Here is a 24,418-nt window from a genome sequence, read left to right as displayed (position 1 = left end):
CAACAAGAACGAACACGTTGACAATTTATTTCAGTACGAGTCTTAGCGGTGAAAATAAAAGGCCGTTCTAAAAAAAGTAGCAAGCAATTATGTATTTAGGTGTGTGTATGTAGAAAAAGTTACAAAGGGTATAGTAGTTTTTAGATATCTTGGCGGGTGTTAACTTCACGCGAGTCGTTGCGCAGAATACATGCGAGGAGTGGGCACTGCGCAGCGCGAATACCCTGGGCCGCCATAGTATTTGAAAATAACTTTACATCTCACTATTTTAACAACTTGAAATACATTAATCTTTTACAGAAATCGACAAATACGTTTCAGCAGTAACGAAAATGAGATCTACGTGAGTATATTAAATTAATACGACAAATATATTTTAAATGAAATTATTTAAACTTTCGTGAAACATTGTTATAAACTAATTAAAAACGGCTACACTCACGGAAACTTGTCAATCTTGAAATCAAACTAATTATACTTTAGTGTAGCGGTTTTTAATAAGTTTTAAATATATTTTTATCTAACTTATTGACATCGCATTCTACTATATAAAAGTTTACAAGAGTAATACAGAATTATAAATACGTTTTAATCATTATCAGCCATTTTTCCAAAGATTACCATAACTAAAGTATGAATTCTTTATTCCAGATACAACGAATCCAAACATGCGATATTCGTCTCAGATGTTGACACGTGTTGTTCGATTGATGAACTGAGGAGGAACTATTCGCGCAGCTGCAACAAGAAGAACTCTTGTCACGGCCCTTGTAAAGCAAAGTCGAAAAAAAAACGAAAGAAAGGCGTCGATCGCGCACAAATTTTTCCGGAGAAACTCTCGTGTGGTTGGTATTTTTTTGGAATATTTTTATTAACTAACAAAATACATTACTGATTTTACTTTTACAAGCCTTATTATTCGACTGACTAGAGGGTAATGTTTTTGGTGCGTATATGATCTTTTGTGACTACCTAGAACCTAAACGACTGGATTCATGTTGAGGACAGTGGTAATATTCGATTTGTCTTCTTCTCCGGTGTACAGTACAGTCAGTGGGGCAAACAAGGGGACAAACAAGTTATAAAATGTTAAGGTATTTTCAGGAGTGGAGTCAAGACACGAAGAGACCACCACTAAAAGATTTCCTAGTGATTCGTAAGTATTTCCTATAACTCTTAACATTCAATTATCATGTATAAAAATTGATACGAAAAAGACTAAATTTAGTAAAAAAAAAAAGTAAGTTTTTTTTTTTTTTTTTTGTAAAATTTTGTATGTATTTTAATTTGTAAAATTATGAAATCCTGTATCTTTCTTACTCCTGGTGTTTTTGTTGTCATCTTTTTATACAAAGGCGCACTCGCGAACAAGTGTATCAGCCTCGAGGCTGTGTGCCCTACAAGCCACCGCCTGGGATGACGAAAGAGACATGCGAACGCGGCAGCTGCTTCCCATCTCCATGCGACAGCGAGAAGAAATGCTCCACAGACACCAAGCCTGAAAAGTTGCCGAGACGTAAAGGTTACTAGAATCAAATACGACAAATAACCACGACGATACCTCTAGCAAATACGAAAGCAAACTAAAGTGAAGTTAGGCAAACTGTTTAGCAGATTATTAAGAGAAACGGAATTTACTGAGATATTAAGTTTGCTTAAATGTCAAATATATTTAATTATTTTACACTAAATCTTTTATTTCAGATTCGGATAGACGTGTGACTGTAAATTCTAAAGTGAAAACAATGTAAGTCAGTAATAGTAGTTTCTCTTTTAAAACTTGAGCGCTTTTAAAACTGCTTGTCGGTTCCTGCAATAAATGTGTTTTTACAGAGAGCCACCCAGTCCTTGTCCTCCTGAACCTGCAACGAAGAAATGTGAAGAAACAACTCAAAGTAAGTTTGTTACAATTAAAACTATTTTTGTGCATCATAAAAAATAAAAACATCTTAAGTTCTGGTGATGTGTTCTTTCCCATTCATGGTTATTTCTTTTTAAATTTAACAGTCTCTTTGTTTATAGAAACGAGAGTTATAGAAGTGAAACCTAAAGAATCAATCAAGTCTATTTCACAGTAAGTAACTGTTTCAAATAATTTTTATAGGTGTTAAAAAGTTATTAAACTTGTTTAGCAAGTTCTCAACCGACTACAAAAATTAATAAAGCTTTAATTTATACAGAGAATGTGGATGTACTGAGGCACCTCCTGCAGCACAGCGGTCGGTGTCAAGAGAAAAACATAAAAAGAAAGTAGATAAATCATCATCAGCACACAGAGTAAAGAAGCCGCATACAGATGATTGCAAACCGAAAACTAAACCGATCCCAACACTAAAGCCTGCGCCATCCTGTGATAAACCATCGAAGCAAAACATTAAAAATTCTCTTTTATCAGATACGAAGAAAATATCAACAGATAGAAAGAGAAGACGAGACGAAGTTAGAGCTAAAATTAATACGTCTTTAAGTGACACCCAAACCTCTCGGGCAGGGCTCCGACATTCGTCCAATGACAGTCGTATGAGACCACCTTCGAGACAAACATCAAAAACAAGAAATAAATCCGCACCGTGTAACTATCGAAAGCCAGAAAATGAAAACATGAAAAGCAATACGAAAACTGTACCATCTAAAGAAACTACGCCATCTAAAGGACTTTCAGATGTAAAAATACCTAATAAACCAAAGTCTGATCAATGTGAACCGAAAGTGTGCACCGACGCCCGGAAGATTTCAGCACCAACTCGAGGTAAGGATAATAAGAAAGTATATATAAATTGTTTATTTATCACTAGCACATGACTTTTTCCTGCACACATAAGCTACCTTGCATTAAAAGTGCCGTTAAAATCGGGCCAGCTTTTTCGGAAATAACTCTAAACAAACTCAGATTTGCGGAAAGTCGGACAAACAGACATATTGACTAGACTAAGTAGCTTTAAAACTTTTATTATCTTTGATTGAAGATGTAATTTCAATGTGTACAGATGTTGCTGTAGACATAAGATGTCCGATCTGTACATGCGCCACGCAATGCCACGGCACGCGTTGCTATCGCAGCACTGAAATTATAAATCCAAACTTAAATGGTAAGTTGTACATATTGTTGCTAGAATTGTAGGAACAAATAAAATAACAGTACACTTTCTATTTTAAATATTACATATAGTTAAATTAATAATTGCGATAAAATTGTTTTTAAAAACAATCAGACTAAAATTTATACACCATAATATTATATATGGACAGTAGGTTGCGTTTCTTAGAAGTTTTGACATGAAGAGCACTATTTCTAATCAAGTCAAGCAAAGCCTCGTATCTGTTTAACTTATATACGTATAAAGTTCTTAAGAAAATAATAGCTACAATGTTAATGTTTGCATTCAAAATATAGTAGAAAAAGAAGAAGTAGAAAGCCCAGACAACTCTTTGGATGACGATGCACTATTTAGCGATTATACCAGCGAGGAAATAACCGATACGACACTACAATCGCGCACCGTATGTAGTAGAGTCGCCGTAGAATATTGCGATAGAGTGACAAAAATTAAGCATCCTTGCAAAACTTGTTGCAAATCGATTGAAAAAATAAGGCGCATAAGAAAAGTTAATAAAGGGACATGTACCAAGTCGAGGAGATTAAAGGACGTGGGCACGACAACGAAATGTTGCAAAAGTGAACGAATACAGAGAAGGGGAACTTGCAAGCGAGATAGAGGTATTTGCACAGAAGGGAAATTGGTCACGTTTAAGAGTTGCACGCAAATTATTCCACCTTGTAAGTGAACTTGCAATAAAACAATCACACACATAAATTATAATGTATACAATGACAGGATATTATACGACTAAAGCGAAACAACATTTTTATTAATTTATAGCACATTCTCTTATTTTATTTGTCCTTAATTTATGTAACATCTCGTTGATTTAATAACAACTTAATCATTAAATAATTGTTGACATTAATTAATATTATATTTATTTAAGAAAAATAATATAATGAGCCAAAACATAAATTAATATGTAATAAAGTTTATAAAACTTTGTGCGCCAACCACATGTGAGTGGGACCAGGCCATGATGATCACTTTTCGTCACAATTTTACAACGTGTAACTCGATATTTAAATACATATATATTGTCAAAAGAAACATGAAGAAAACAAGAAAAAGAAGCTATTTTATGCAAACAAGATAATGAAAAAAAGTTAATTGAAAATGAAGAAAAAAAGTTTCTTCAAACAAAGGAAATAGAACGCATTCTTCGGTCACCTTTGATAATATTAATTTCTAGTGCCGTGGTAGTTTCGTAGTTTCATGTAACTATAATTTTTCTATATAAAAAAATTGTAGCAATAATAATATTAAAACTTTATTAGCAATTATATTAAGGTGGTAGAAAGTTTGCGGCTTTGTGACCTTTTCCATTTCGTTTAATAAAGTCGAATTAAAGATTTATCTCGATGTTTAGATCAACAAGAAACAATAGTGGTCCAAAATCACCTCCTTGGGAGACACGCTATATGTAGTTGAGAATTGTTCGGTGAATTAGAATTGAATGACATAGATTTAATTAAATTATTCATATATATATTTACGAAAACAATTTTTACTGGCATATTTACTCATAATGCGAATAAGAGACAACGAATAGAAGCAACTGTGTAAAAAGCAATCTAAAAATCAACGAAGCAGGTTCACGAAACTTGGGACTAAAACATAATAATACCAGAAAAAATGGTAATATTGAAGGAAAAAATCAACGGAATCAAAGAAATAAATGTTGTGCAAATGTGTATTTTCTGGAGATGATTTATAGAAAGCTGGACCACTGCAATAAAGACTAAAAAATACATGAAAAATCTATATAAAAGATGTTTTCCTAGTAATTAAAGTTCAATGGTTATGTCAGTACTGCACTGTCTGTTATTATTCGAAATTATAAAGGAATGCATATATTTATACAACAAAGAAAAATGTTGTTTCGCTTTTCGTCGTATATTATCTGTCATTTTAGGGTTCCGTATAGTAAATTTCACGTGTAATTTGTCCGACTGTCTGTCGTTAACAATTAAATTCTTTAGTTTTTTCTTTTATCACTTCAGGCAGTTCTGACATGACTACGGAACCCTGTATTTGAGTTTAACAATTTTTAATTCACAAATTATCACAGTAATTTTCTCTATAACGACATAAAGCTTGTACTGTACTACTGTTGTACTTTCTTTTTATATTTATAACATTGAAAGTAGTAACAAGAATCAATATTTTTCAGGTTGTCATGACATTATGTCGCCTTCGAGATATCTACTAGAGGTAAGCTCCTATTTTGCTAACCTAAAAAAGATTTTTCACAGATCAGTATTAATCATGGCATTATTGAAAATTGAAATTCAATGTAAAATTATATGAAAGAGGCAAAAGAGCATAATGGAATCTTCATTATAATCATGTGCTCTTAACTTTAGCAAACTTCTAGAATGTTCATTTATCGTTGAAAGACAACATTCCATATTTGATGCTATTGATTTAAAATTTCATTTTCAGTCTCAAAGGCATTACAATGAAATGTTCTCGTCAAAGTTTCTCCACACGAATATATGCCCTGCATTTGTGGTGAGATTGTTTTTGTTGCTTTTTTTATATTTTTACCATCGATAGTTTACTATCAAATAATTTTGACACTTGGTATTATTTCTCCTGCTTTGATTGTTGTAAGATTTATGACGTTTCCTTTTTTACAGTCTCAAAAGCAAGGCGGTTTTTGTGCATCAAAGATCAAACGAAACTCTCTGAGAGGTACGTCTTAGAGTAACTTTGATTTTGCTGTTATACTCGAGTCTAACAGAGCATACCACGTTGGCCACTACGATTATTACGCAGAGCCGGCGTTATTACTGTAATTGTTCACACTGGTTATGCGAGTCGCTTTCATAACTGCTATTTCCATTATCATCAGCTCACTATACGTCCCCACTGAGGGGCTCGGAGCCCACTCTAACTTGGAGGTAACTAGGCCATAGACAACCACGCTGGCTGAGTTATTCTCAGTTATGTGCAGGCATCTCGATGTTTCCTTCACCGTAAGAACGTCGGATAAATGTACATATGTAAATCAAAACTCAAAAAACACATTTGTACATGGCGAGATTCGAACCCAAGACCTGCAGATTGCAAGTCAAGTGCTTAATCAATGAGCCGCCGACGCTCTCTCCGACTGCTATTTATATTCAGTTAATCATTATTATTAAGTGTGTTGTATGTCCGATAAAATATTTTAACCTATGGCAAAATAACTATGCCATAAAATAATTGCAGGCTACAAGGCAAAGAGGCCGGAACACCATTCGTTGCGGCGGCAGGTATAGTTGAATCGATATTTTCATTATTTCCTTTCGCAGTGCAGTTCATTGCGTAATCACTGATGTTCTCTGTTCATCCAATACCCATTTATCCTCCAGTAAATTACTTATTAGAACTCATACCATCGATTAAAGGTAGGCAACGCATCTGCAATTGCAGATGTCTTGGCCAGCGGTCGCTTCAATATTTCGGTGAATTGACCGCACGCTTGTTTGCCACCTAATGATAAAGAAAAGACTGAGCGAAAATTATGCATTATTTTTGTTTTAAGACAAGTCCAAGAGCGAGCGAGGACCGCACTAGATCTGACGACAGCACAAGACCTGCCATCAGGCTTTTGAAAGGAATGAGACGATATAGACTAAGGTGAAGCTATTTTACGGATATTATTTTTCAGTATTTAGCTTCAGGTTTTTAGTGTCGTCAACGTGACTATATATCGAGAGAGTTGAAGATGTTTTCTATGAGGGTGTAACGCTTACTATTTCACCGCATCTATAATGACATTTTTTTTTTATTTCAGTGACCTGATTTAAATATTATTCGTTAAATCAAAGTTACACTGAATTTACTATAAAATTAACCCTAAAATTGTCGTTTGTTCTTTTTATGCTGCGTTTTATGACTCTGTATGTATGATTGAATCACGAACAATGTTGTTTTAATGTTCGATGTAATCGTCTGGCAAAGCCGCACTGTACAGTACACTGACACGGCACATCGCGTGACCGACATATAGATGGAAAAAATTATATGACCCGGTGGGCATAACTGAAACTAAATTACAAAATTGCTCGCGACACCAATCAATTTCTAAAAATTAACACAACATTCTTGTACTGTAGTTGGCTTGTCATATCTCTGTTTATGTATATTATATTTATATATTTTCCGAAAGAATTAACCCCGAAGACGATGCCTCTCATCGGGCCAAATATTTATGTAGCATTATATCACGCGATACAATAACGTAAACAATTGTTTTCGCAGAAACGAAGCTAAATTAAACGCTGTGCGGGAACAAAAATGGAAAAGGCATGTTTATAAAAGTCCCACGAACAAAAGTTTAACGGTTTGTTTAATTTTGTTAATAAGCAGTTGTAGTTATCATGATAAAACTTGCAAATATGATTAACTAACTGTCGCCCGCGCGGATTTAAAAATAAACTCAATTAGTGAACTATGTGTTCTTCCAGACTATGTTCTACAACTACGCCAAATTTCAGCGAGATCCGTGCAGCCGTTCTGGAGATGCCTGCTAACAAATATACATCTAAACATTTGCATTTGTAATATTAGTAAGAATAAGATAAGAAACACACATAATTCTTTTCACTTGTGTGTTAAACGTTCCTTTGATTTGATTTCTTCTATGAACTTACTATGTTTTATTAATCGGATAGCTAGACAAAGTATCGAGTTCCACACAATATTGAGATTGATGGATAATTAATCTTATCTTCTAGTAGGAAATTTTTTGACAGCTTACATTTATAGAAATCTTTTATTTCAGAAATCTCAACAAAATTTATGTCTACAATACGGTGCTGCCGAAGACAGTAAGTTTCGATAGTTGAGTTTTTTTTTAATTCCATTTCACAATATTTCACAAGGTCAAGCATCATCAAAAATGTCTTCGTCTCCAACTCAGAGATACATCTTGTATTGAATTCATCCTGCAATTAAATTTAATATTTTTCCTTTCTTTTTTTACAGAAAGTAGCAGTTTAGTTGGGCACTGCAATTCTGCGAGTAGTTTTTGATGAATGATTGTTTTTAATGCTGTTAATTTTGGTGTCTTTACTGGACGTTGCAAATAAACATGTATTGTTTTGTTTTGTTTTGTGTTATCTTTTTAGTCCTACCAATCTTTTATAGGCGGATCAAGTGATGCTTTTCAAATGTTTTGCACTACGACCTTTTAACAGTGGTAGACGCCAGCAACAACATGCACGAAAAGGCCGGCTCGCCCGGTGAAATACCACGACCACACAATACAGACGTGAAGTGGAAACAATTCCGCTTTTCATCTAATGCGTGTGCGTTCCAGAGGCCTAATTATAGTTCTCTTTCCCTTCCCACTCATAAGGAGTGGATGGTCAGGGCAAGTGGATTTGATGGAGGAAACGCATAGGAAGGAGAAGTATTGATTTTCTGTATTTTCTCCACCATTCAAAGATAGGCAACGCATCTATAATTGCGGATATCTATGGGCAGCGGTAAGCTTCTCCATTTCGGCGAATTTAAGTGACCGCTTGCTCGTTTGTCACCTTATAATATGAAAAAGCTTTTTAATGGTACTCTTGGCACACATCAATAGACATTACCACAGCTTTATTTCATTTTAAGGAATAAAGAAAGAAGATGAAAATAACTCTGGGGACATGTCCATTCGTTGAAGGCAGAAATAAAAAGTTTTTCGAAACCTTTGGTAATACGATTATCATCAGCAGCCTGTGTTAGTTCACTCCTGAACATAGGCCTTCGCCAATGCCTTCCAGATATACGATCCTCCACTTTCCACACAGCGGGTTCGGCAGTCCGCACTAGGTAAGGGAAGGACGAGCAGAGGAGCTCTACGCGACTAATCCCATCCTTAGGCTTCCATTTCAGTATTCAGATATTCCAGTATTTCTCCCATCTGGCGTTAATGCCTTGTCAGATTATATTCACCAATATTTTTAGTGCTTTTTAGTCTGTGCATATCACAGCAAATTTCAAGGCACATCCCTAGCGTCAAAGTTGTTTTGTTTATGTGTCACTTTGATGTCATTTGCCATTCTACGGATCTGTACATGAACATTTTGCGAAATTTTTTAATGCAAAAATGTGTGATATAAATGATAATCCAATTAAATTAAGTGTTAAATGGAATGGCAAGGAATTCGATATACCGGAGTTGTCGCCATCGGATTCCGTAGCAATGCTCAAGATTGCTATCGAAAATGCCACGGGTGTTCGACCGGAAAGACAAAAACTTCTTAATGTAAAATATGAAGGTAAATTCTAATTTTATATTTCTATATAAAACTTACTAGCAATGACATCTCGACAATGTTTAAAAATAAATTAAATACTATGTTTATTAAATATGTAAATAATATTAAGCCAATAAACCGAATTTCGTAACCATAAAATATTTTAAAATTATAGCCTTATGCCTAAACTATGTAAGATGCACAAATTTAAAAGACTGATTTCTAATAAAGTATTTCACCAAAACTAGTTTCTATCACAAAGACATAAGAATGAGGTTAAACAATAAGTTCTTTGTTTAAATTTTTTATTAAATTTGTTATTGTTTTTTAATAATACTGAAATGTTATTAAAAGGATCCATTACTTTTAAGATTTTCATACTCTTACGATAATCGCCAAAATTATTACAGGTAAAGTGGCAAAAGACAACTGCACCTTAGCAGACTTGAATCTAAAGCCAAACTTAAAAATTATGATGATGGGTTCTCTGGAACAAGCTATAGAAGGTGCTCGAACAAAACCTGATGTTGGAGATGATGTTGTCAATGACCTGGATATTGAAGAGGAAGAAGTTGATGTTGAGAACCAAGAGGTTTGTTAAAATATTTTATCTAATTAAATAAACATGTAATCTTTATTACAATATATCAAAAGAAGTAAAACTACCTTATTAATTTGTTAACTAGAGAGGTTATAAAGTGCAGTAGAATTTAGATTTGAATGAAATTAAGTCATATAATAGGTTTTCTATATTGAATAAAGTGTACTTTAACTGTCAGACATTGACCTGCAGCCAATATATGATTTTCAAAACTAAACATAAAAGCAAATATTGCCTTTTATAAAATTATAGCAATATTGTCAAAATAAACTACTGCTAAATAAATCTTTCTAGGCACAAAATTTCCTGAATTTATTGCAAAATAACATCAGTCATTATTTACTTTTATAAGTATTAGATTTGGTTTAATGGAATAAAAAAAACTAGTAATAAATATAGTTTGCTTATGTTAATAAGTAATAATGTAACTTTATAATGACAAAAATATTTATGAAATTGTTCCGGTAATTTTTGTCATTACTTACCCAAATTCAAATCTTTCCTCTTTATATTATTAGTATAACATTTTGTAAACTATTTCAGATATATTTAGCTAAAATAAACAAGAGAGTTCGAGATTATAAGATAAATGTATTGAATGAACCCAGACCTGGAAAGAAATTACTTGTTCTTGACATAGATTACACACTGTTTGACCATAGATCAGTTGCTGAGACTGGTATGTATTAGATATCATCACAAAAACACCCATACAACAAAACATTTTACCATTTTTAAAGTGAACAATTTTTTCGTACAAATGACATGGTAGTTGAATTTCATGGAAAAATACAACACAAAACTTATTTATTACTTTCTTTGATTTTTATAAAACACTAGCTTTTACACGCGACTCCGTCCGCGCGGAATAAATAAATGCACACAAAATAAAAAAGTTCCTATGTCCGTCTCCTAGTTCTAAGCTACCTCTCCATAAATTTTCAGCTAAATCAGTTTGACCGATCTTGAGTTATAAATATTGTAACTAACACAACTTTCTTTTATATATATAGATAGATTACTTATATAGTTTCCACTGTTACGAAAACAATATCACCTTCTCATCTCTCCCTTAAAAAATCTAGTCAAAAATAATGTTTCAAAACATGTGTTAATCATCAGCTCACTATACGTCCCCACCGAGGGGCTCGGAACCTCCCCAAGTTAGGGGTGACTAGGACATAGTCAACCACAGCTCAGTGTGGGTTGGTTGACTTCCCACATGTCTTTGAATTTCTTCTCAGATATGTGCAGGTTGCATCACGGTGTTTTCCTTTTAAATGTACATATGTAAATCGAAAATCGAAAAACACATTGGTACATGAGGGGATTTTTACCTACCTTCATTTAGAACCCCCGAACCACCGACGACCAAATATCCTTGTTAATTATTAATATTTGTTTCATTCCTAGGTTATGAATTGATGCGACCTTTCTTACATGAATTTCTAACATCTGCTTACGAAGACTATGACATAGTGATATGGTCGGCAACTGGTATGAAATGGATAGAGGAGAAGATGAGACTGTTAGGAGTATCCACCCATCAGGAGTACAAGATTATGTTCTATTTGGACTATTTAGCTATGATTACAGTGCATACAACTAAATATGGTACTATTGATGTAAGTTTTTTTTTACTTTTCATACTCTATGGTTGTTATGGTGTTGCCAGTTAAATTAATAACAAATTCAATACCATCTATGAAAATTATGGCAAAATATTGTTAATTTACTGCCAACAATCTGATGTCACACAGCTTTTTAATTATTTAAGCAGATTTATTGGAACGAAGTTCCTTATCGCGCGTTGTGAAAGGGGGCTAGACGGAAAAAATTCTTACGAAAAGTTGTCACGACACTTTTTGCTATAGTAAGTATGTTAACGACGAACGAGCGCTACTTCACCATGGCAACGACGTGACAATATATAACGAAAATTCATAGAAATAAAATGTACTTCTTGTGAAGACTTAAGTTTTTTATTCATAGAATAAACATTGGTTCCTTCACTAATTAATAGACAGGAACTTCGTTCCATCCGGGTGTCCCTTGTCACCTCTCAAGTTTTTTAATTTATATTTGTGCGTAACCTATAGCTAATTTAATTGCCTATATTCTGAATTTAATTCTGAAAGTTTATTCATTTCTATAATTTCAGGTAAAACCATTAGGCGTTATCTGGGGAAAATATCCACAATACAGTCCAAAGAATACAATAATGTTTGATGACATCCGAAGAAACTTCATCATGAATCCAAAGAGCGGTCTCAAAATCAGACCGTTCAGACAAGCACATCTAAACAGAGACAGGGATAGAGAACTAGTCCATTTATCAACATATCTGAGAGAGATAGCACAATACTGTGATGATTTTGACCAATTAAATCATAAGAAATGGGAGAAATACAAGCCTGATAGGAATAGAACACAACATGCGGGTAGTAAGAGAAAAGCCGAAGATAGTACTCCAAGTACCCCGAAAGAATGACGGTAGTTCCACAAATTGATACTACCGCCCCCATTTGGCAGGTGGCGCAATCTCGAATCGCCTTATCGCTTAGAAGACTGCAATATTTTTACAAGGATATGTAATGTGAGTAGAACGCAATGTTTTATCGTTAAAAAAAATATATTTAATCTGCGGCTAGTTCAATTTAATGTCACAAATTTTGTTTCATAGCAGAGTTTTTGTCCTTGATACAACTTACATATATTGGTAAATAAATTCAAAGATATGTGTGAAGTCAACCCGCACTGGACTAGACTTCTATTTGGGTAGAATCCTGTCCTTTGGTGGGGGAATTATTTGAACTGACGATGTTTTTTGTCCTAAATATATGGCCATTTCTACCAAAATTTAGGATAATAGTGATACAAAAATTAATTTTGGTTTTCCTAACAATAGCCTGGATAGTTTTTATGCTTTTTTCTGAACACGCAAAGGACACGCAATCTTTTTTAGATACCCTCTTTATAAAATAGATGATAAAGTGTAAGAAATTTTTTGATATAAATACATAATACTATAAAAGCTTCACACAGTAATTCTAAATCAAATTTAACGTCTTTACCACTTTAATATTTTTAATAGTTTAATTAATTAGTAATAAGTTTTCACCAAGTAATATAGTCAATAATTAGATGCACCTTTTTTATTGTTTAGTAAAACAAAAATACATTAAAATATGTCATCTTTTTGTATTAAAATTTTTGCATTTAAAATATAACCTTTTTGGTAAATAAAAAATATATATGGCAACATTTAACTTCATAACTTATTTTGAAATGCTCTATTATAGTTAGAAAATCGATTGAAAGTATTAACAAAAGTTTTTAATAAGGTCATGACAATAATAATAAATTAAATGGTTAAGGACACTCCATTTCTGATAGATTCTTTTCATATGGGAATCTTTAAAATGCTATTTAGTAACACCCAAAATTACTTGTTCTCTGTATTTCTTTGTAACCTTTTTCGCTCTTCACAACCTTTAACATTTTCAACTTGCAATTTATTAGGCTGAAGAACAAACTTTAAACAATACTAAAATAAGGGAATAGGTAAGCATTTAATGCATTGTATTTATTTTTTTAAACTGGCAACATTGTGTCATTTAAATAAATGCTCCTTATATTATGAATAATTTTACAGCGATTAAAAATTAGAATAGAGATATTTATAAATGAATACAATAAAATATTAAGAAACAGAAGTTTTTGTTTTTTATTTACTATCATCGCAGCTATTTAATTTCTAATTCGTTGTATTCATGTATTTCATTATACCAGACTAGCTTTTTCCCGCGACTCCGTCCGCGCAGAATAAAAAAAAAAAGAAAACGGGGTAAAAATGATCCTAAGTCCTATTCCTGGTTCTAAGCTACCTGCCCACCAATTTTCAGTCAAATCGATTCAGCCGTTCTTGAGTTATAAATAGTGTAACTAACACGACTTTCTTTTATATATATAAGATATATGAGGAAGTCGTGATACTTATGACAAAATTTACGATTAACTAAGTTATGTTTAATTATTTTAAACAAGTTTATAAGTGACATATGTTTAACCAAATACCCATGACATCATTGTTTACAATAATCTCCAATTTATGGTTTTACACTAGACATGACAGTTGATATAGTGGCTCCATATTAGTGGCGAGAATTCGCACAAGTCATGCCCTCCACATTTGTTCTTGAAACTCACTACGAACTGGACGTGGAAGCTGATACTGCAATAACTTTGTTTGCTGTAGCAACATACTATTTAGATGTCCAAAATAAATTATTCCAAAGCGTTCAAAAAAAATTGGTGGATGACATCATAATTATTGGAACGAAGTTCCTTATCGCGCGTTGTGAAAGGGGGGCTAGACGGAAAAAATTCTTACGAAAAGTTGTCACGACACTTTTTGCTATAGTAAGTATGTTAACGACGTGACAATATATAACAAAAATTCATAGAAATAAAATGTACTTCTTGTGAAGACTTAAGTTTTTTATTCATAGAATAAACATTGGTTCCGTTACTAATTAATAGAAAGGAACTTCGTTCCATCCGAGTGTCCCTTGACACCTCTCAAGTTTTTTTTTAATCAAAATAAATATACTGGTACTAGGCCGTGAATGTAGAAAAGGAATTGTGTAGGAAAAGGATCTTGTGATACTTTTTTGACGTAAAAGGGTGGCGCTAGTGAGCAGCCATAATTTGACTTATGCCCACCCAAATATACTTGTCGTTATATTCCCACTTCTACATCACGTTTCTTAAATACTTTTCTCTTTATAAATCTTCACATTGCTTACAAACACAATTTTAAGTGTAATGAGGCGTAGCGGAATGCGGGGGACGGCACTGCGCAGCGCGCCGATGACCTTGAGCCGCCAAGATATTTGAAAAAACTAACAATTCATTTATTGATATTTGCTATTGCCCACTTATCTTTAAGAAAATATTGACACATAATATTATAATACAAAATATTGATATAAACGTTAAAAGCATGTATCAAAATATTTGATAGTAAGAAAAATACACATTATATCACTAGCTAGTGATGGGATTAGAGTTGCTTTTCACTCGAGTGAGTGGAGTAGTTTTTGTATTGCTCGCACTCGAGTAAAATTTTTGACAAGTTGATGTATGTATGACAGGTTTAGTTTGAAAGACAATTCTATTTTTTTACATTTTGTTTAGATTTTTTTTGAGTAGCTTTTACATTAATGCGAACATGAATACACATTTTCTATGTAAAATGTATATTGTTATATTAGTTTTAAAATTTTGGTCACTCAAGTTTTGTATTCCGAGTGACGCGAGTCAATAAAAATCACTCGAGTTTTATCTTCACTGGAGTGGCATTCGAGTGAGAAAGTTACCAGTACCGAGTGACTCGAGTGAAAAAAAAACTATCACTAGCAATCACACTATAACATCGTTGATCGAGGTAGTTCGTAAAATTTTTATCTTAAAAATTATACAATTTATAAAATACGTATCATTTTTGAATAAAAAGTTTTAAAAGAAATTGCTAGGGTCCAAAGGCAGCACAACATTCACCGCAACATTCGAGACAATTTTGACAAGCTTCACAAGTACCATTAAGGCATTCCCAACAGAAATTGTCGTAAAAACAAGCCACAAAACACGTTATTATCACGTCCCAAAATTCAGCACATAATGTACATAAATCCAATGGACACAAACAGCATTCATTCACGTTATTTTCACTTTGAATATTTCGGTCTCGGTCACTATCTTGTTGATTCTCCCGCGCTTTGACAGGTTGACAGCTTATAACTTCGGTTAGAAGTTTTCCCTTTGAACTTTCTTCGATAGTATCGATTGATTTCATTTTCCAAAACAAAAGCAGTTAATTAAATTTTATTATTCGCCCAAATATGCAAATTATTTTTGTAATTATTTCGCAGTATACCGAAGCCATAAGCGTTGGCGAACTCAATATGCTTTAGAATCGGTGAACCAACCAAACGTTTGTAGAACGAGTTTAGTGTTACAAAATATCTTATTTTTAGTACGATGACGTTTGCCGCCCGTAGGATTATTGTTTTAACAACACGACGTGATGGAATCTAGCTTTATTGCATGATCGTACGTAAATTTATTTTATAATCGAGTGTCTTTTTAACTTTTCTTATATTCTTATTGAAAATTACACAAGTGCTTTGATTTTTGTGTATCTATTTCTAATGTAAAAAAAATACGTTTTTAATTAAGTCAATAAAATATAATTAGTCATTGTCATTAAAGAAATATCTTTAATTGTCTATTTTTACTACTCAATTATTCGCCAACGACCATTAAATTGAGTCGCGTATTCTATTTCCACTGGTTCAACTACGACTGTTATCGCCTGACTAGTCAGTTAGTGGAAATAGCCACTAACAATAACCTTTGACAATGACATTGACATGTCACTGAAAGGCAGCAATACAACAGCCAGCCAGCGTTTATTTTTATTCCTTTTGTGATGTGAGATATGTGAGATTTGGGTTCGATTCGAGGCCGGAGATAAAGAAAATGACGCACAAAATGATTAATACATGCACGAAATGCATTTAATAATGAATAACGAATCATTTCATTCATTCATTCTAGTTTTGTGCTCAACCGTATTGCGTCAAGAGAGTGCCAAAAGTTTTACTGCACTTACGAGAAAGTTAGTTGAAAGTTTGCGTTAGCTAAGTTATTGTTAAAAAGTTGTAAATTAAAACGAAAAACAACTGTCAATTGAATTTAATTTAAAAATGACAGACGTTATAACTTCTCAACCAACATTTAACAACACAACAAACACATTACCTGACGAACCTCCTCGTTACGAAGATGTGGTTTCAACACAACCTCATCGTGCTGAAAATATTCAAAATATTGACTCAAATGAAGACATCGAAACCACTAATATGGAAAATAATGAAATGAAAACAGATATTATAAATCCTGAACAAGAGAATGAAGAAGAAAGAAGACGAAACCAGAGACGAGCAGGTGATTGTTGCTGTATTTATGTTAGTGATGATAATGATTATTTCCTTTGCCATATTATTGCAAATTGTTGTATAAGTATTGGTCATTGCACTGAATCTTGTTGCGAAAGTTGTGGGGACTGTATACATGATTGTTGTGAATCTAATGATAATGTTCACAATGATGATAGTTGCTGTGTTGGTTGTTGTGATGGTGATGGTTGTGGAAATGATGATTGTTCGTGTGATTGTAATTGTTTTGATTGAAAATCAACAACAACTAACAACAATTGACAACTAATAAGTTAAATTTCTTGAGACTAGAGGAAGTTGATATGTGTTGTATTTATTATTTCAGTTAAAATATATAGAGTATATATAAAACACATATATCACAAGTTTTAATACAAGATTTTCATCAAGTTAAGTCTAATATAGTATGATATTTACATTTCGCTCAACACATTTGTGAACTTGTGTCAAATTTTAAAACTAGAATATTTGTTTTAAAGTTATCATTAAACATGTGCATGAAATGGTTATAGTGTGCTATAGCTAAATGAAAAACAGGTCTAAACTCTGTTAGTACTATAAATGTACAATAAATTATTGATGTTCAGAATAAAATCAATGTTTTCCTCATTTCTACATAAGGGGCCATATTGTTAAAACTTTGTATTGTATGATGTTAAATACAAAATAACTGAAAGAAATTAATAATACATGTTCTTTTTTTTATAAATATTTTTACTGTCAACTTTAGATGATCACATTTTTTATATTTTTTTTAATCATTTACTATTGTATACATATTTTTAAGTAAGAATAAATGTAATGTTTTATAGAGATATTAATAATATTTAATTATTTGTCTTAAAAGAATATTTTGCAAAATTTTGTCTTACATTGTGCCAATTTTATAAGACTGTTCTAGAATTTCATAATTACTATCTACTAATTGTTAACAAGTGATAAAATAGATTTTTTTATAAATAGTCAAACCTGGAAAAGTGTGAGTTTAATGTTTGACTGTATTTACTATATTACTAGTTCTACCCACTTCTCTCTTAAGTGTTGTAACTTTTATTAGATTTATCAAAATAATGGGAGTTTTATATGCGTTTTATGGATGGAAAATTCACAACTAGGTATAAGATATAATGATCTTGCACTATAAAGAATGAATCACTTAATATTATGGTCTTTGCAATGTTTTTTTCAACAGTATTCTGGAAACTTTTGTACTTACAACTAGTGAAGTAGTCTTAATACGTAAAATTCAATATATTTTGTATCAATTTTTTTACAATTTAAAAAATAAAAAATCCACAAAAATCTATAACATGTCTTCAAAAGTTGTGACAATCCAACCGATGGCCAATAAATCGGGAAATATGATTTCCAACGAAAATCTTTCAACAAAAATTGATTCAACACTTCATTGTATGGAATCAGGGCAAGACGAAAAGAATGAAAATACTCAAATAAATTACACTAACGATTCTAAAGAAGAAAATAATGAAGAAAAAATTGTTAATAATGAAGAAGAAAGTAATAGTTGTTTCTTTAATCGATTTATATCAAATTGTTGTCAAATTGGCAGTTGTGGTAAGAATTGTTGTTATGGTGATAATTGTCAATGTGATTGTGTATGTTTATATCATGATTGTTGTAAATGTAGCAGTATAACAAACAGTGATAGTTGTTGTCAATGCGATTGTCTTTGTTATAAAACCACACAAAGATATTAAATCTCTAAAAAAAAAAAAAATTGAAAAAATGTTTAAAAATATATAGAAATGTATAATTGTATTTTTGTATTATTCTTTAAATTGTATCCTATTTAAAGGGACAAAAAGCAAATAATTGTAAATTAGCCTTTCAATATACACGTATGTTGTAAACATGTGTATTGCTATATAACATAATTTTCAAATTAAAACCATTTATTAACATTTTATCTTTTATTCACATCGATCACAATACATAAAATGACTAGACAGACGGACACATCAATAGTTAAAATAGTTCAAGCGTGATATAGATTTAGATATAATTTAACAAGATTTTAATAAGGACAGAGTTTAAATATATATAGGGTAGGGCGACAAGTTTATCTGGCCCCGTGGAAGTGATGCTGCTGTCGCGTTTATTTCTGTTAAAAATATATATAAAACCTACATATTCCTAGAAAATGTCAAAAAAAACATGACATCGCAGGTAAAGTACGACAAGAATCTTGTTAATTTTTTGACATTCATACAGGGCGCTTGTGAGTTATCATAATTTTATAGTTCGTCTTATGTCCACCGGGTCAGATAACTTTGTCAATTTTTTGCCGATATAGATGTCAACAAATTTCGACAAAATAGTACAGTAGAACAGCTGAAGAAACACATTTAGATAAACCAGTAATATTAATAATAACTTCAAAGAAATAATTTAATAAACGCGAAAAAATTGTAATAGAAATCGATATTTAAGTACTAGTTCAATAGAATCTAAAAATTATGAGTATTATTTAAATAGATTTTACTAAAGAGGATACAATTCATGTACCAAAAATTATATCGTAACTTATTCTGAAACCTTAAACCTAAGCAAAGAAATTTTAACTGAAAAAGACTATTAATTAGCAATCAATGTTAAATACAAAAGATAAAATTTTCTACTGCATTGAGTTTTTAAATTAATAATAATTTGATAAATGACTAGGAAAATAATCTTACATAACATTTTTATGACTATAACCTTGTATTGATAATATTAAAAATGACTCAACAATTTACAGCTTAATAGAATATTAAAGTCGTAATTTTATTGAAATATAATTATTATCAACCATTCGTAAGATATACACTACTATTTTTTAATTACCAGAAAAAACAGGTAATGTATAATACAAATAAGATCTTAACTATGTTGTAATTTTTTAACACGAAAATGACAAACAAATTAAAATTGTAAAAAATCCTGTTTAATCATGGACACCATACTTTTTACAAAGTACTACGTCATTTTATTTTATTAATAAAAATGACTAAGCCAATGTGGGATAAAGCGTGTGAGCGGGAAATAGGTATGTCATTGCGGCTTTTTTATGAAGATAATTTATGGAAACTATTATTACAAACGTTATCTTTGTGTATGTGCGCACACACGCTGATTTTTTTTATTGCAGTTGACCAATAATTAGGTTTTTTGTAGGATAAAATTTAACAGTGGTAGACGCCAGCAACAACATCTGTTGCACGAATTAGCTCGCCCGGTGAAATACCACGACCACAAAGAAGACTGGCGAGAAGTGAAAGCAATTCTGCGTTTATAAATATAGGCAAAAGGTAACGCTATATTTTTTTCTGGTAATTAAATAATAGTGGTGTATAAAAATAATAATACTATTTATATAAATAATATGTGTGTGTAATAACAATCGCAAAACATGGTGTGTATGAAAATAAATCTGGACCAAGGAACAACTGTAAGGTTTTTGTACGAGTGTGTTTAATTGGTTTATACAGTTTATAGTTACATTATAAAGTGCAGCAAAAGGCTAAGTAATGAAAAAATCATTAAAATTTAATAATTAATTAAACTTGCTAATAAGATATAACCAGTATTCATAGAAACTTGACATTAACAATTTTAAAGTTTCAAAAGAGATGTGATTATTAGAAAGTAAATATTATGATTTAATATATAAACATACAAAATTATACATTATATGTGTATAATATATAACGTTTAAAAACACCAATAATTTTTTTGGCAAATACGTTAAAAAAATTGCATGCACAATTCACCTTAAAATTATTCTTAATTAAACATATCCATTAAATACATATATAGATTGTCTTTAAAAATCCTATATAACATGTATTATTACACAATACGTAATAATATTATGTATTTAACAGGATTATTGATGCAGAATCGCAATATTTTTCAAATATACATATTTTTTTACAATGCATAAAATTTTGAAATTCGAACGCAAAAAAAAATATTTACGTTCTAAACAAGTTTTACCCGTTTAATAAGTATTAAATTATTTATTAATAATTATTATATTAAATTAATATAACTAATAAGAGGAATATTCATAAATTTATTAATTTTAAATCGTTTTAAAATAATATTTACCTTAACTATTTTAATGGAATGAAACTATTACAGTTATTAAATAGTTGCATATTATTTTAATGAAATTATTTATTTTAATTTCTTTTCGTTTAATCGAGGCTATTCTTTGGAACTATCTTAGTTGGCAAAATTATCATTTTATAACGTAATTTAAATACATTTCCTCACATTATTATAACTAGCGTTAATTTAATTTTAATGTAATTAAAATGTAATGACAAAAAATCTTTTTATTAGCATATTCGATTTATTTCTAACTTTTAATAAAGCGATATTTCAACTAAAATAATGAGTATATTAACTCGGGATATTTATAATTCTTAATATAATTCTCTGAGTATTTATTAAGGCATAAAATACTCTAAACTAAATGTGTACTTTTCTTATTTATTTCTAAAACGTATTTAATTTTTTAAATATTTTATGTTTATTTTTTTTCGTATTGCATTTTTGACTAATTGTTTACAGGGCGGATTTTATAACTTCAACATCTAGGCAGTTTCACGGCGTTTAGGAAAATCAATTATTTTCAGTTTCATAGAATATAGAAAAATATGTTTTTACTGAATGAAAATAGTCTATTTTTAAAGCATTTCTGTTTAAAATGTCTAACGGTTTTTTAACATAGTATGAAATGCTATTATAATATACTAGCTGACGACCGTGACTGTCCGCGAGGCATTAAGAAAAATCTTAACAAGTAGCCTATATGTTCTTCCAGACTATGTTCTACATCTGTGCCAAATTTCATCAATCCATCCATCTTAATATTCGCATTTATGACATCAGTAAGATTATTTTTATTGCGTATTTAAAACAAATTTCACTATTTTAAATATCGATAAGTAAGTTTGAATGTATCTATGATAGTATAGTTAATCTGGTCTCGGTGAGAGGACCATAGATGTAGCCGAATTCAATGGAAATGAGAAATTATAAAAAATCTACCTAAAGCTTTAACCTTTACACGGCTGTAATCACATTTATTAACAGACATGTTTGTATCATTAAATTAAACACTTACCGTGGGTTTCTGAGACGGAAATCTCCATTTAAATATATTGTTATCTCTGTTTTGTCAAAGATGTGTCTGATTTATCTTTAGGTGATGATATCTTTTATATAGACATTTTGGTCTTAGAAACCAGCAGTTAAACATTTCAAAATAAATCCATAGACCAGTAATGACAATGTCAGCCAGTGACATATGTAAAATTTCTCATTTATATTGTTCGACTATGAATTGATATGACATGATATGCTATTTAAATGTTTATTATATTTCAACAATAGCCACATTTTATATGTTAAGTACGCTATATTTGAAACAATAAATTTTCACTACTATCCTATTAAATCCTACACTAAACCAGGGGTGAAGAACCAATGGCACGCGACACAATATTTTCGACGTCACTGATGATAAAATTCATTATGCACTACGAAAACGTCCGAAAATGTGAAGTTGGCATTATATGAGGAGGGAACACAATTGATTTCTACGCTAAAAAATGTTCACAATAATGACTAAATCAAAATTGTTTGACAGTACGTCTATGATCACATTATATACTTTTTTTTTAGAAAAATAGCACGTTGCTACGTAAAGGTTCACCACCCCTGTATAAAAATATCGAGAGTAATAAAATTGACTAATTTTTTCAATATTTTGAAAAAGTTGCTTAAATTAAACCATTTTGTATAAACATTTACGAACTAAAACAGTTTTTTTTATTCTGTTTCTGATCTGAAATCAGATTTTTTTTGTCTCGTATAATATAATTCATTTATTTTTTATTTCATTTTACTATGAACACGAGAAGCGATATATATATGTTACGTTCTGATAAATTTAGGTCAATATATATTTTTTATGATTTAATTATATAAATACATATTTTGGATGGCATCAGAGAATACTATTGGTTAATCTCTAACATAAATAAAGTATACCACTCACATTTGAAACTTTAATACTATTATCTGTGTTTTTTGATGGTAATATTGAAATTATATAGGAATGAAATTGTCTATGCTTTCTATTTCTAATGAGTAACTATCATTCAATCTTAATCTTTCAAGCATTATTATTCGTACCAAAAAAACGAGCTTTTGCGTTTTCTTTCTTTTTTTAATACTAGTGTTATTTGTATATTCTATCTGTCAGTGTATCAAAGTGACAGCTGTCAAATTGAAAGTAATAGTGATGTGCCGATGATTATTTTTTACGGTTATTTTTGTTTATCACATTATCGGAACTTTCATTATAACGGGCAATACTAAAAAGTATTCATATGTCAGTTTCTTTAAAAATATTACATGAGCTGTCCATATTGAAATGAATATATCTCGAGTTAGGTGAATCCATCGCCTCTTGGGATACTTGATCTTCCGTCTTCACGTGTTTTGGAGAATTTTCTGAATGCAACTCTTGACGAATATTACCTACGAAGATGTAACATTTTAAGATACGCGTTAAATTGAATAAAAAAAATCAAGCCTCATGCTTTATATTTATAAAGATTAGTTGTTGGATTGATTCAAAATAATACAAAACATACTCACAAGCAAAGCGGCAATTCGAGGCGAAAACAAAACGGAACTGGCTGCAATACACATTGAAAGAAATAATAAAAAATGAAAAAAAAAAATCAACAAAAAAACTACAAATAAAGACAGGGACTTGATTTTCAGTTATTAAATGAAATTCTTAAATCAGACCTAATCGGGTAATTAAAATTAAAGCATTGACTATTATCAACACGTTAAATTTTGATTACATTGGTAGGGAATTTTTAATAGCAATAAAAAAAATCTACAAGCTAGGCAAAGCAGCAAAATAAAAAAAAAAAACTAAAATGTATATTATTTATTTTGGATGTTGGTAGCACCATACAATTGATTATTTTAATACAAAACACCATTAAAGTGCATTTACGTAACAGGAACATGGACTTTGGAATTTTTTTATCACTTTTTTGCTAAAAAAAAAATCTTAAAAGAAAGAAAAGATAGCAATTATAACAAAAAAAATACAGATAAGTAAAGAGAAAAAATTAATGAACGAAAACGTTGTTATAAAAAAAATCATTAATCTTAAAACACGAAAAAATGGACTTTTTTTAAACTGGAAAAAAATAATGATAAAGTAGACTTATTATATATAAATTATATATATAAAGGATTGCAAAATGTACAAAAAATTACCCAATAATTGAATTTATTCAACAATTAAAAAAAACAATTTGGCATTATACTTATTGACCAAATTCCAAATAAAAAAAGTAAGAAAATATCCAAAATCCATGTATCAGGGTACAATTGATTGCGTTAAAGCTAAGT

The 24,418-nt window shown here is 30.9% G+C and overlaps 2 protein-coding genes across 4 annotated transcripts; both read left to right on the top strand.

Annotated features, from left to right (window-relative positions):
- The first annotated feature begins 327 nt into the window (after positions 1 to 327).
- LOC106719062 (proteoglycan 4) lies at positions 328 to 8,169 on the top strand. Of its 3 annotated transcripts, XM_045684035.1 has the most exons (17): positions 328 to 343; positions 652 to 845; positions 1,105 to 1,156; positions 1,356 to 1,522; positions 1,705 to 1,747; positions 1,834 to 1,895; positions 2,023 to 2,074; positions 2,181 to 2,749; positions 2,988 to 3,089; positions 5,278 to 5,318; positions 5,550 to 5,618; positions 5,747 to 5,801; positions 6,321 to 6,364; positions 6,637 to 6,731; positions 7,356 to 7,437; positions 7,879 to 7,924; positions 8,082 to 8,169. In XM_045684035.1, the coding sequence occupies exons 1-17, from the start codon at positions 333 to 335 to the stop codon at positions 8,126 to 8,128; spliced, it is 1,731 nt and encodes a 576-aa protein (XP_045539991.1). In that variant the 5' UTR covers positions 328 to 332; the 3' UTR covers positions 8,129 to 8,169. The 3 variants fall into 3 exon arrangements, with proteins under 3 accessions (XP_045539991.1, XP_045539993.1, XP_045539992.1); XM_045684037.1 differs by lacking the exons at positions 5,278 to 5,318; positions 5,550 to 5,618; positions 5,747 to 5,801; ... (3 more) ...; positions 7,879 to 7,924; positions 8,082 to 8,169 and adding an exon at positions 3,398 to 3,799; XM_045684036.1 differs by lacking the exons at positions 5,278 to 5,318; positions 5,550 to 5,618; positions 5,747 to 5,801; ... (3 more) ...; positions 7,879 to 7,924; positions 8,082 to 8,169 and adding an exon at positions 3,395 to 3,799.
- Positions 8,170 to 9,128: 959 nt separating this feature from the next.
- On the top strand, positions 9,129 to 12,852 carry LOC106719057 (ubiquitin-like domain-containing CTD phosphatase 1). The gene is made up of 5 exons (XM_045684002.1): positions 9,129 to 9,364; positions 9,754 to 9,935; positions 10,488 to 10,623; positions 11,358 to 11,569; positions 12,106 to 12,852. The coding sequence occupies exons 1-5, from the start codon at positions 9,193 to 9,195 to the stop codon at positions 12,433 to 12,435; spliced, it is 1,032 nt and encodes a 343-aa protein (XP_045539958.1). The 5' UTR covers positions 9,129 to 9,192; the 3' UTR covers positions 12,436 to 12,852.
- The last annotated feature ends 11,566 nt before the right edge of the window (positions 12,853 to 24,418 follow it).

The sequence above is a fragment of the Papilio machaon genome, chromosome 24, assembly GCF_912999745.1.
Source record: "Papilio machaon chromosome 24, ilPapMach1.1, whole genome shotgun sequence".
In the NCBI taxonomy this organism is placed as follows: domain Eukaryota; kingdom Metazoa; phylum Arthropoda; class Insecta; order Lepidoptera; family Papilionidae; genus Papilio; species Papilio machaon.
The sequence above is the reverse complement of the archived record's forward strand: the minus strand, read 5'-3'. Positions and strand labels throughout refer to the sequence as shown.

Bases quoted from the DNA above. Each gene is read 5' to 3' on its own strand.
- LOC106719062 (XM_045684035.1), top strand. The intron at 846-1,104 runs GTTGGTATTTTT...AGGTATTTTCAG, and splicing joins TCCGGAGAAACTCTCGTGTG to GAGTGGAGTCAAGACACGAA. The intron at 5,619-5,746 runs GTGAGATTGTTT...CCTTTTTTACAG, and splicing joins ATATATGCCCTGCATTTGTG to TCTCAAAAGCAAGGCGGTTT.
- LOC106719057 (XM_045684002.1), top strand. From the start codon at position 9,193: ATGTGTGATATAAATGATAATCCAATTAAATTAAGTGTTAAATGGAAT. The intron at 9,365-9,753 runs GTAAATTCTAAT...AAATTATTACAG, and splicing joins TCTTAATGTAAAATATGAAG to GTAAAGTGGCAAAAGACAAC. The intron at 10,624-11,357 runs GTATGTATTAGA...TTTCATTCCTAG, and splicing joins TAGATCAGTTGCTGAGACTG to GTTATGAATTGATGCGACCT.